Genomic DNA, 12,155 nt, shown 5'->3' with positions numbered 1-12,155 from the left:
CTCACGCTCTCAACACGCCCTCAAGGCGCGCGTGAACGCGGCGCGGCCGCGCGGGAACGCGGCGCACCGCTCGCTGCCTAACGTCCGATCCTACTGATGTGACCTTGCGCGACGCGGCGGGCCGCCGCGTTCGCTCGGCGCAGCGCTGCGCACGCGCCGCGCGGACGCAAGGGGCCGCGCGGCGCGGGGCGCGACAGAAGCGGGGCGTGATATCGGCGGGACGCAGTCTGTTTGACGTCGGTAACCTGTTAGCATGTGCCGCGGTCGCGGCGTGGACGCGGCGCGGACGCGGCGCTGCGTCGCGCTCTGTATGTGGCCAAGCCTTTATGTCTCTCTATCACTCTTCCATATTAGCGCGACAGTGACAGTTGCGTTTCGATCGCTACGGCGCGTAAGCGATTGGCATCTTGGCTACGCGGCCTGTATACCCTAATCTGTCATTTATTTGTGATGCTATTCCTGCCGAGGCATTTATATAGTCCTTTTCTCCAAACTTGGGGGTAACTAAGGTAAAATCTAATACTTTTAAAAGTTAAAACTATCAATTCTTGTTTATTTAAAACTATCAATTCTTGTTTATATATATATATATCGCAATCACAGCTGTGATTGGTCAATTTCATTATAGTTGACTCAACCGTTTCGAAATGAATGTTATAGTTGAGTTGGGAGCCCATACATTAAACGTACCTAATTGCAGTTTGATATACGAAATCTTAATTCAAGAATTACAGTCGACGAGTAGAAAAAAGTTGAAAAGAAAAGCCGCGATACAATGTAATGTGATGTATGTGTTAGTATGACGTTCGTTATATTTGTTTCAGTCGCACTCCAGGTTCCCGGCAACCATCTCCTGCTGAGGAGGAAGGCGGTGGAACAGGCGGGGTTGTTGGTGGCGCCATCCGCAATGGAGACGCCGCCGCATTCCCGCTGCTGCCTCCGCACGCAATGCCGGCTCCGGCTCCCGCACCAGCACAATTACACCATTTACCACATCTATCCCATCCGCAGGTTTGAATATCATTTATTCAGAGAGATGATTCTCTAACAAGACTTAATAAAACTAATAAATAATTAATACGACTACGACTGCTGACGTCCAGCTAATGGCTGCTTACTCAATTTAAGAAATAAATGACACCCGCCAACCTGTCGTCAGGATGGCGGGCGTCATTTATTTCTTAAATATCTCTGGAGTTTAAAGAGCACATTGCTCCAATTTTGGCCCACTTTTGGCACATCGCTAGCACTAACTCCTGACGTATACCGCAGCTCCATTTGTTGATGTACACCCGCCCTCCTGACTCTCACAAGAAGGCTGAATGTTTGACTATACGTCAGTTGATTCTGTTCTTTACAATTTCTAGCAGATTTTCGCTTAAGGCGAGAGATAAATAAAATGTCTGCTTCAATACATCTTCAACTTACATTAAGTTATGTTGCAGCACCATCCTGGGATGTTGGGAGTAGCACCACTGCAGGGTTTGCCGCATCCACAACATCCACAAATTCACCCTGGTACGTAACGTTAGTCTTAAAATACGATACCGTTACTTTCGTTTTGGGATGCAAAAAAAGCGTAAGTACATATGTGACAAAATGAAAGCCAACGTAGGCCAATATATAAGGGACGCGGTTATGTGTTGCTGAGATTGGCCTAAGTTGACCCAATATGTGTACACAGTGTCTGTACCGCCCCGCCCTTTGTAACTTATTGTAAATAATCTTTAATAGAAAAAAAATACCCACTTCTCAACCGAACCGGGTCAAGGTCCGGGTCCAGAACCAGGTCCAGGTCTACATCCTGGTCCAAGTCCAGGTCCGGGTTCAGGTTCATATAAGAGCCCGGATCCAGGTCCTGGTCCGACTCCGGCTCAGAGTCTCTGTTCGGGTCCGAGTCCAGGTCTGGGTCTGGGTCCCAGCTCCAGTCACAGTCCCAAGTCGAAATCGAAATCGCCAAACGTGTTCTATGCGTCATTCAAGAGTTCTGTTCTGATCATCATCAGCAGTTCCACTTCATCAAATGTCACTTTTTTAGGGTTCCGTACCTCAAAAGGAAAAAAACGGAACCCTTATAGGATCACTCGTGCGTCTGTCTGTCTGTCCGTCTGTCACAGCCTATTTTCTCGGAAACTACTAGGCTAATTAAGTTGACCTAAAGATGGACATATTTTATTTATAATTTCAAAATCCATAGGTTCGAAGTTATTTAAGAAAATAGCCGAAAAATGACCATTCCCCCCTTTATCTCCTAAACTACTTGGTCTAAAATTTTGAAAAAGATACACAAAATAGTTCAATCAGACCAGTAAGGACGGAGATATGGAGTTAAATAAATAAATATTATAGGACATTTTTACACAAATTAACTAAGCCTCACAGTAAGCTCAAGAAGGCTTGTGTTGTGGGTACTCAGACAACGATATATATAATATATAAATACTTAAATACATAGAAAACAACCATGACTCAGGAACAGATATCTGTATCATCATACAAATAAATGCCCTTTCCTGCTCTTTCGAATCCTGATTCGAACCCGGGACCATCGGCTTCATAGGCAGGGTCACTACCCACTAGGCCAGACCAGTCGTCAAAAACATAAAAAAACATACAACCGAATTGATAACCTCCTCCTTATGAAATTTGGAAGTCGATTAAAAAGGATATTATTAGCGCTCTAATTTCTGCCTTCGTAAAGACATTTACTATATTTGGCATGGAAAGTAGGCACATGAGTATGCTTTTTTTTTGTCCACACTTTTTTGTGTTTTTAAGCATAAAAATAATATCGATCTTACTATAAATGTAAAGCAATTATACTAATGGCGGCGGCGTCCGATGATTTTTTGACCGGCGGCGGCGGCGTGATCGGCGTGAAATCGGCGTGGCATAATTTTTGATATTGCATGAGAACGTGGCTGTAGAAACTCTACATTAGAGCCTTCTGAGTATTTACTAGGCTATCCAAAGCATATTATGCGTGTCACTTGGCAACCATTTATTACCAATACCAACCTAACGGTTAGACCAACGGTATGTTTAAATATTAAATTAAAAAGGATACTTTAAAACGCTACATTCTAGGCAGTATTTTTACTTACTTTTTAAGCGAAATTCAAATAAACCACAAAAAAATCTTTAGGTTGCCTTAAATCTATATTGACTTTGACCAGCTGCTACCTCACCTAGGATTTGTTACGATATAATGATGAATACTTTACATTTGTCTGAACCGAAGTTTAACAGAAATGTATGTAAGAATAAAGATGTCGTCGTTTTCGAAAGTAAACGTCTCTGGCAGGTTAATTCGCTCAACAGAATGTCTTTGGAATGTCCCGTTTTATAGAATATTAAGGTCTACTTTGTTTTCTTTACTGCTAGCTTAGTGATGATATTTGGTGATTTAAGTTGTTTAGGTAATAAGTAATAACTTATTACGAAGCTTTAACCTGACTTTTATAATTTTGATTGAATTATAAGTAAAAGAAGCTGATAATCGCCATAAAATGACAGAATTGATCGTGTGTATTTTTAAATGAAATTGTATATTATGTGATAAATAAATCATATCTATCATATGATGACATTGATGACCCTCATGCGTGTCACCAGCATCATACGAGAAATCATAAAATACGCAATTATAATCGTGGTGACAGCTTGCTGGAGATTCTAAGAAGAAAATAGCATGTTTATGTCCTAATGAACCTGCTATTTTCTTAACTTTAGTTCACTGGTTAAATTGACAATAAAGACACTATTGATGTAAAACAAAATGCGTTCTACAAAAAAGCTGTGCGATAAAATATCAAATAATAACCTGAGATCCAGAAACAAGATCTTGTTTAAATTAACGCTAAATCGTTATCACAGATAACACGTACCGCAACGACAAAATTGATGCTAATATGCTTCACTGGCAAATAATAAGCGAAAAAGCATAGGGATCTTTAAATTATACCTCTGACACTATCTACTCACTACGCAATATGGAATAAGACACGATAGGTATCAAAATTTCTCACGCCGATTATACGCCGGTCAAATTTATCGGCGGCGGCGGCGCGGCGGCGCGGCGCACATGTCTACTCTGTACTTCATTTCGTTCTATCGGCACCAAGCGGAATTCCATTGCAGAACTGAGATACTGGTATTTTAGTCAAAATGTCGTCACCCTTATTACACACCCTTATTAAAAAAATAAAAAAATAAAACCTAGGCAATAGGGTCTACGTAAGTAAATTTTATATATAGCCTGACAAGTTCTTTTTTAGCCCTGATATAATGTCGCTACAAACAGCTTACATATAGCAACAATACGTGTACGTCATGAATAGTCGGGACAGTGTGTATTGGCATCGTGCAAGAGCGAGTGAGGTATACAATTATGTACATGTGAGTTGTAGAAGTATGTTTCCCAATCGAAACCCAATCGAAAGAGCATGTTTAGTTGATAATTAAGTATGAATAATTTACCTATCCGCCATAATTTGATTCTAAATATTCGACCTCCGTATATATATTTACCAGATTCAGTCACTCGTGGTGGTAATGGCTCATTCTTATAATAAATATTTTTGATTATAGCACTAAAGACGCCTTAAATGAGAAAAATAATAATTTAATAATTAATATTCATATTTAGTACAAAACTAACCAGTTTATTACAAACTCACTATGAAAATCAGTACCCGTCATGTCAACAAATAATTTCACAACATTGTTTAATGGAATGCTACTGAATCCCGTATCCTTTTTCTGTCGCAAGTATTTTAATGTATTTAAAATTATTTGTTTAGCATCGGTGTGAATTTTTTTGGGCATTTTGATTGCAAAATCTATTATTATCCTGAAATATTTACAATCATTTTCGATTTGTTTACATCGGTGACATTCAATGACTTTCAATGTCGGATGTCAAACAAAATAATTGCCATTAAAATAAATTAGTTCCATCGAAAATCCGCAACGTGGCGAGGGCTAAAAAGGAACTTGTTAGGCTTTACATATAGCAAAAATATAATAAAATATCCTTCAACTTCAAACCGAATGATGAGATCTCCTGAATATAATTATATCTCCTATACAGGTGTCGGAAATCAAATTATGCATACGACATTGCTCTAGAGAGCCTGTACTAACACCCAAAAATCATACAAAATAAATAGCACCCTGACAGCCACGTCACATTGTAATGGTCCTCGAGCCAGGTTCAAACTTCGACAGTCATATTCTCTTGAGCAATTTACTCCTTACTCTTATAAAAACTTTTTACAAAAAAAAGCAAACCGACTCCAAAAAGGATGAAATAAAATATTATCCTTTTTGAGTCTCTGCTTTACCAACTGATATGTTTGAAGTCGGTGCCAAGCCAAATTTTGAAGCATACCATGATTTTGGTGCCATTCGATAAAGATGTACCTACGCTGGATTGCCTTACACGACGACAATGAACGTAGGTACTTTCTGTAGGTACCTAAGAATACACCTCAGAACACACGACCAAACCTTCTTGGCGCAGTCTCTACCATGTTTGTCGGCACATTAAGCGTAAATCACGTTTTTTCGTGCACCAAAATCATGGTATGCTACAAAATTTGGCTTGGCACCGACTTCAAACATATCAGTTGGTAAAGCATAGACTCAAAAAAGGATATTTTATTTCATCCTTTTTGAAGTTGGTTTGCTTTTTTTGTAAAAAGTTTTTATTTTTCCATTTTTAGTTTTAACGTATTGTTAAGAGCACGACGCATGAATGAAAAACAAGATCTTGTTTAATACTAATTTCGTATACCTATTACATTAATAAATAATCAGGATTTTTCTCGAGTCCACCTGGGAAATTATAATTCCTGTCACTACACTAAATCCATCCTTCGCCACGCCACTGCCCCCATCCCTCAACCCCCCGATCACTCAACCTCACAGCGCATCAACCTTTGATCACAGAACCCCTCGACCCTAAACCAGCAACCCTTCTACCACCATTCCCCGACCCTTTAATCCCTGACCCCTTTACTCCTAACCCTAACTACCGATTAGTAAGTATATTCGCTAGCGTGTGTGTAACTTTAGAAATGCTCCTTTCTCGTACTGGCATATTAGTGCGAGCGAGATGCATAAAAAGTAAGTTACGAAGACGTCAGCGAATATGTCAATGTCAAACTCGTGGTAAGGCACCTGATCGGGGGTAGCATCAAACTCATGGTAAGGCTACATTTGCACAAATGCTCGAGTTGCTTTAGAAAACACCGAAACCACTTTACACGTGCCCTTAAAAATTGAGGAGTTCCCTCAATTCCTCATGGATTCCAATATCAGACTAGAACCAAAAACAATACGGAAACACCTTGGAGGTAACTTCTTCCAAACAAAAAAATAATTACTCAAATCTGATCACAGGTGCTGGAGTAAATGCTAAATATACTAGATTAAAAAAAATATCATCATCATCATCAGGTCTACTTCATCAAATAGAAAGAGAAAATCCTTAAGTTGCTTAAGAAAACACCCAAATCACCATGCATGTGCCTTTAAAAATTGAGGAGTTCCCTCAATTCCTCATGGATCCCATCATCAGAACAGTGCCAAATTAATATGGGACCAACTTGGAGGTAGCTCCTTTCAAACAAAAAAAGAATTTCTCAAATCGGACTACGGATGTCGGGAGTAATCGGTGAGCGTATATAAAAAAAATATAGCGACATCCGAATACAGAACCTCCTCCTTCTATGAAATTGAAGTCGGTTAATAATAACGGGGCCGCAGCTACCGTTCACTATCGCCTCATGTTACAATATTTGGATTGTTGTACAAAATTATGTGAATGATCTTTCGAGGGACCAACTTGGTCATGACATGGAAATGTGTTGCTGCCTCTCGGCCTATGTGGATATTATCAGTCTGTGTATATTTAAATTGTCCCCTAATTTTTTAAAATTGTTTTTTTATTTGGTACATTTCAGGTATGACTCTGAACGATTCCATGAACCAGCATATAGAGCTGGTGTTACAAATGGAACAACATCCTCAATTTGACAACAACAGTTTTGCAAGCACTCAACAGGTATTAATATTATTATTCGTCAAGCTTAGAATAAATTTAAAAGTGGAAAAATTACTGTCTTGGGTGAGACTTGAACTCACGGCCTCTGGATCGATACTCCAGCGCTCTGCCATCTGAGCCACCAAGACCTCATCCCTAGCCAGCAAATCTTTCCACCATATTATAGGTCAAGGGGACCCTTAGCGACATCTACCGTAAGAGTGTTATACTTCTTAAACGGCTACCGGAGTTCCAAGTCATATTGGAAATTCACCAGTTACGATGTGCTACCCATACTAATTTTAATTTTTAACAAGCAGAAACGTCTGCGAACGATGCTATTAAGCTTAGAATAAATTTAAAAGTGGAAAAATTACTGTCTTGGGTGAGACTTGAACTCACGGCCTCTGGATCGATACTCCAGCGCTCTGCCATCTGAGCCACCAAGACCTCATCCCTAGCCAGCAAAGGCCATCCAGAGAAAGGGTATCCAGAGGCCGTGAGTTCAAGTCTCACCCAAGACAGTAATTTTTCCACTTTTAAATTTATTCTAAGCTTAATAGCATCGTTCGCAGACGTTTCTGCTTGTTAAAAATTAAAATTAGTATGGGTAGCACATCGTAACTGGTGAATTTCCAATATGACTTGGAACTCCGGTAGCCGTTTAAGAAGTATAACACTCTTACGGTAGATGTCGCTAAGGGTCCCCTTGACCTATAATATATCGTAACTGGTGAATTTCCAATATGACTTGGAACTCCGGTAGCCGTTTAAGAAGTATAACACTCTTACGGTAGATGTCGCTAAGGGTCCCCTTGACCTATAATATGGTGGAAAGATTTGCTGGCTAGGGATGAGGTCTTGGTGGCTCAGATGGCAGGGCGCTGGAGTATCGATCCAGAGGCCGTGAGTTCAAGTCTCACCCAAGACAGTAATTTTTCCACTTTTAAATTTATTCTAAGCTTAATAGCATCGTTCGCAGACGTTTCTGCTTGTTAAAAATTAAAATTATTATTCGTATTTAAGAAACGAAATAATCTTTTCACTAAAATGCAGAACGACAAAAGGACGTCAAAACCGGTAACACCAAACAATTATTACCTACTATGACTCACAATTCTTAAGGGCGTTTAGCAAAATAAAATATTATTTATAAATTCAGTTCAAACTGATCTTTGCAATAGTTATTTGTTTTACAAGGGGCAAAGTTGTTGTTTAACCGCTCGTGCTAATATTGATACCCGAGCAAGTGAAAGATTCCAAAATTGAACCACTCGCTTCGCTCGTGGTTCGAAAAATGGGATCTTGAGCGTTGCGAGGGTTTCAAAGCACGAGGGTTAGACAAAATTTGCCCCCGAGTGAAACACAAAATTTTTCACCACACCAACCCGAGGCAAATATTAAATGTAAAATATCAAACAAAATCAAAACAAATCAAATCCAAATGAATGTTATTTTTAAATATTTATCATCCATAATCATCATTTAAAAGTCAATTCTACCAGCCAACATAAGAAAACAACTCAAAATTTGCATTTGATTACTTTGCCTCACATGAGAATAAAATGCAACTTTGCTATCAGTTCTTGAAGTGCAAAGCAAGCCTTTCCGAGCTGGTGTGGTGAAAAATATTTTTTCTCAAACATGCAATGAAATATTGGGTCAGCGAATTGGTACTTAAGTACTTGAAAAAAATTGTACCTTTATAGTTTGCGAGTACAAGCCAAATGAAGTTGGCGTTGCTGTAGAATTGTGTCGTCAAGATTTTGTACCTTTCATTAATATTTTCATATAACCACCTGGACAGTACACCACACAGCACACATCTGAGTGTGGTGCACTTCCAGAAAACAAATGGATAGATATTTTTGATGATTAATTGTTAATTTGTTACCCATGAGTAAGTGTATTAACTGTGACGTAATACTTCGAGCAATTGTAAAAGTTAAAGTGGTTCTTCAATACTTATCTAGTAATCTTCGTATGTAATGTAACCATTGTAACCAATAAATGATTATTGTGGATTTTTTTTCTCAAATGCATTAAAAACCGTCGTTTATTGTTAGTGTGCAAGTGACATTATGTTCTTGTCCTGTGTCTTATTTTCATTCATAAGTCATATCGGGACTGGTGTTAAATGACACACTTAGCACGAATGTAACTATTTTTACAGTATGGCGGAGGTGTTGGTGGAGTAGGCACCGTGGGCGGTGTCGGGAGCGTGGGCGGCGTTACGGGCGCCAGCGGCGGCGTCGCCGCAGGAGCTGCTCCTAATCTCGTCAATGGGGCCTCGGTCGTGCAGTCAGCACCTGATTCCTCTCAACATCACCAACCTTTCGATGTGCAGGTGAGTTGTACACTAGTAAACTTAGGCTCCGGGTTATAGACTAAGAGCAAAGATACTTTGATTAAGATGCGTATAATCGAAGACAATTTCGTGCTTCGAATTTGACAAGTAAACGAAATTGCGCTATACAGCTCTTAGAGCATTTAGGAACTCACTAGCTCACTCACTAGTCATTGCTGTCATTTTCTGTACAATACGGCCTGCCGATTTTTCTGCCGAGTCAAATGTTTTACTATTTCTACGTGATTTGTACGTAACGTACGCCTTTAAGAGCTTACCCCTCTGTACGTAAAATACAAATAGCCATGTCATTCCATACAAAAGTTTGCACACTTGTGCAAGGTTTTCGGCAGAGGGGTAAGCTCTTCTATATATTTTACGGTAACTCTGATTGTCAGAAGTTGACGTTTTATAATTCAATGATCGCAAAACATACGGCGCAACACAGTGCCATCTGTTTTGAATGTCAAACAAAGGGGCACGTTCTTTTCTTAGACATCAACCTCTCCTCTATTACAATAAATTTTCTTTGCTAAGAGCTAGCCTCTGCCCTGGTAATATTTTGTAAGTGCTTATCTCAAACATGCGATGAAATAATAATAAAAAATGGGCCAAGTGCGAGTCGGACTCGTGCACGAAGGGTTCCGTACCATTACGCAAAATACGGCAATAAAATCACGTTTGTTGTGTGGGAGCCCCACTTGTATACATATTTATTTTATTCTGTTTTTAGTATTTGTTGTTATAGCGGCAACATAAATACATCGCCTGTGAATATGTCAACTGTTTAGCTATCACGGTTCATGAGATACATCCCGGTGACAGGCAGACGGGTAATAGAGTCTTATACTTTTATAACTAACACGGGAATTATAAAAGCACGAGTGAAAATGGTGTTAGTTTCAATCAATATAATGGAGTCTTAATATGGTCCCGTTTTTAGGGTTCCGTACCCAAAGGGTAAAACGGGACCGTATTACTAAGACTTCGCTGTCCGTCCGTCCGTCCGTCTGTCTGTCACCAGGCTGTATCTCACGAACCGTGATAGCTAGACAGTTGAAATTTTCACAGATGATGTATTTCTGTTGCCGCTATAACAACAAATACTAATAATTAAATAAAAAATAAGTTCAAAAACTAAAACCCGACTACTGCAAATCGCGCTCTAAAAAGTATGAAACAAGATAGAATTCTTATCTTAAATTATCAAGCAGGAAATATTATAAATGTTACCATTTTTTTATATAAAAAACAACGTAATATAATTTACTGATTTTTTTATATATTTACAGAGATTCAGAGGATCGCCGTGGTCGTATGCCACGATTATAAACTTAAAAGTAATATGGCATACGACCACGGCTATCCTCTGAATCTCTGTAAATATATAAAAAAATCAGTAAATTATATTACGTTGTTTTTTATATAAAAAAAATGGTAACATTTATAATATTTCCTGCTTGATAATTTTAGATAAGAATTCTATCTTGTTTCATACTTTTTAGAGCGCGATTTGCAGTAGTCGGGTTTTAGTTTTTGAACTTATTTTTTATTTAATTAATTTTGGGGTCATGATTTCGTTACTAACTTTTTGAAGTCACTTTATATTACTTTTGCGAGGGCGTCCTCAGTACAGAAATGCACGCAGAGCGCCGCCTATATCGGGCTACGCCCGACTCCTTTAGTGCCTATGAGGGCGCCGAAGGCGGCCGTCTTTGGAACGCGTACGTCGGGCTACGCCCGACTCTTTTAGTATGAGGGCGCCGACGGCGCCCGGCTTTGGAACGCGTACATCGGGTTACGCTCGACACTTTTAGTATGAGGGCGCCGAAGGCGCCCGGCTTTGGAACGCGTGCGTCGGGCTACGCCCGATTCTTTTAGTATGAGGGCGCCGAAGGTACCCGGCTTTGGAACGCGAACGTGGGGCTCCGCCCGACTCTTTTAGTATGAGGGCGCCGAAGGCGCCCGGCTTTGCAACGCGTACGTCGGGCTCCGCCCGACTCTTTTAGTATGAGGGCGCCGAGGGCGCCCGGCTTTGGAATGCGTACGTCGGGTTACGCCCGACACTTTTAGTATGAGGGCGCCGAAGGCGCCCGCCTTTGCAACGCGTACGTCGGGCTTCGCCCGACTCTTTTAGTATGAGGGCGCCGAAGGCGCCCGGCTTTGGAACGCGTACGTCGGGCTCCGCCCGACTCTTTTAGTATGAGGGTGCCGAAGGCGCCCGGCTTTGGAACGCGTACGTCGGGCTCCGCCCGACTCATTTAGTATGAGGGCGCCGAAGGCGCTCGGCTTTGGAACACGTACGTCGGGCTCCGCCCGACTCTTTTAGTATGAGGGTGCCGAAGGCGCCCGGCTTTGGAACGCGTACGTCGGGCTCCGCCCGACTCATTTAGTATGAGGGCGCCGAAGGCGCCCGGCTTTGCAACGCGTACGTCGGGCTCCGCCCGACTCTTTTAGTATGAGGGCGCCGAAGGCGCCCGGCTTTGGAACGCGTATGTGTAGCACACTTTTAGTATAAGGGCGCCGAAGGCGCCCGGCTTTGCTACGCGTACGTCGGGCTCCGCCCGACTCTTTTAGTATGAGGGCGCCGAAGGTGCCCGGCTTTGGAACGCGTACGTCGGGCTCCGCCCGACTCTTTTCGTATGAGGGCGCCGATTCGGCGCCCGGCTTTGGAACGCGTATGTCGGGCTACGCCCGACTCTTTTAGTATTGGAACGCGTACATCGGGCTACGCCCGACAATTTTAGTACGAGGGCGCCG

The 12,155-nt window shown here is 41.2% G+C and overlaps 1 protein-coding gene across 4 annotated transcripts in view; it reads left to right on the top strand.

Moving 5' to 3' along the window:
- Positions 1-12,155, top strand: part of LOC134678794 (maternal protein pumilio) — a 354,476-nt gene that overhangs the window by 79,007 nt on the left and 263,314 nt on the right. For all 4 annotated transcript variants that reach the window (XM_063537489.1, XM_063537487.1, XM_063537488.1 and 1 more), the window contains 4 exons: positions 825-1,011; positions 1,446-1,518; positions 6,969-7,069; positions 9,222-9,395. In XM_063537489.1, coding sequence (XP_063393559.1) covers positions 825-1,011; positions 1,446-1,518; positions 6,969-7,069; positions 9,222-9,395 — 535 coding nt within the window. The remainder of the gene's footprint in view (positions 1-824; positions 1,012-1,445; positions 1,519-6,968; positions 7,070-9,221; positions 9,396-12,155) is intronic.

The sequence above is a fragment of the Cydia fagiglandana genome, chromosome Z, assembly GCF_963556715.1.
Source record: "Cydia fagiglandana chromosome Z, ilCydFagi1.1, whole genome shotgun sequence".
Lineage (NCBI taxonomy): Eukaryota > Metazoa > Arthropoda > Insecta > Lepidoptera > Tortricidae > Cydia > Cydia fagiglandana.
Note: the sequence above shows the minus strand (reverse complement) of the source record. Positions and strands in the feature narration are given on the sequence as shown.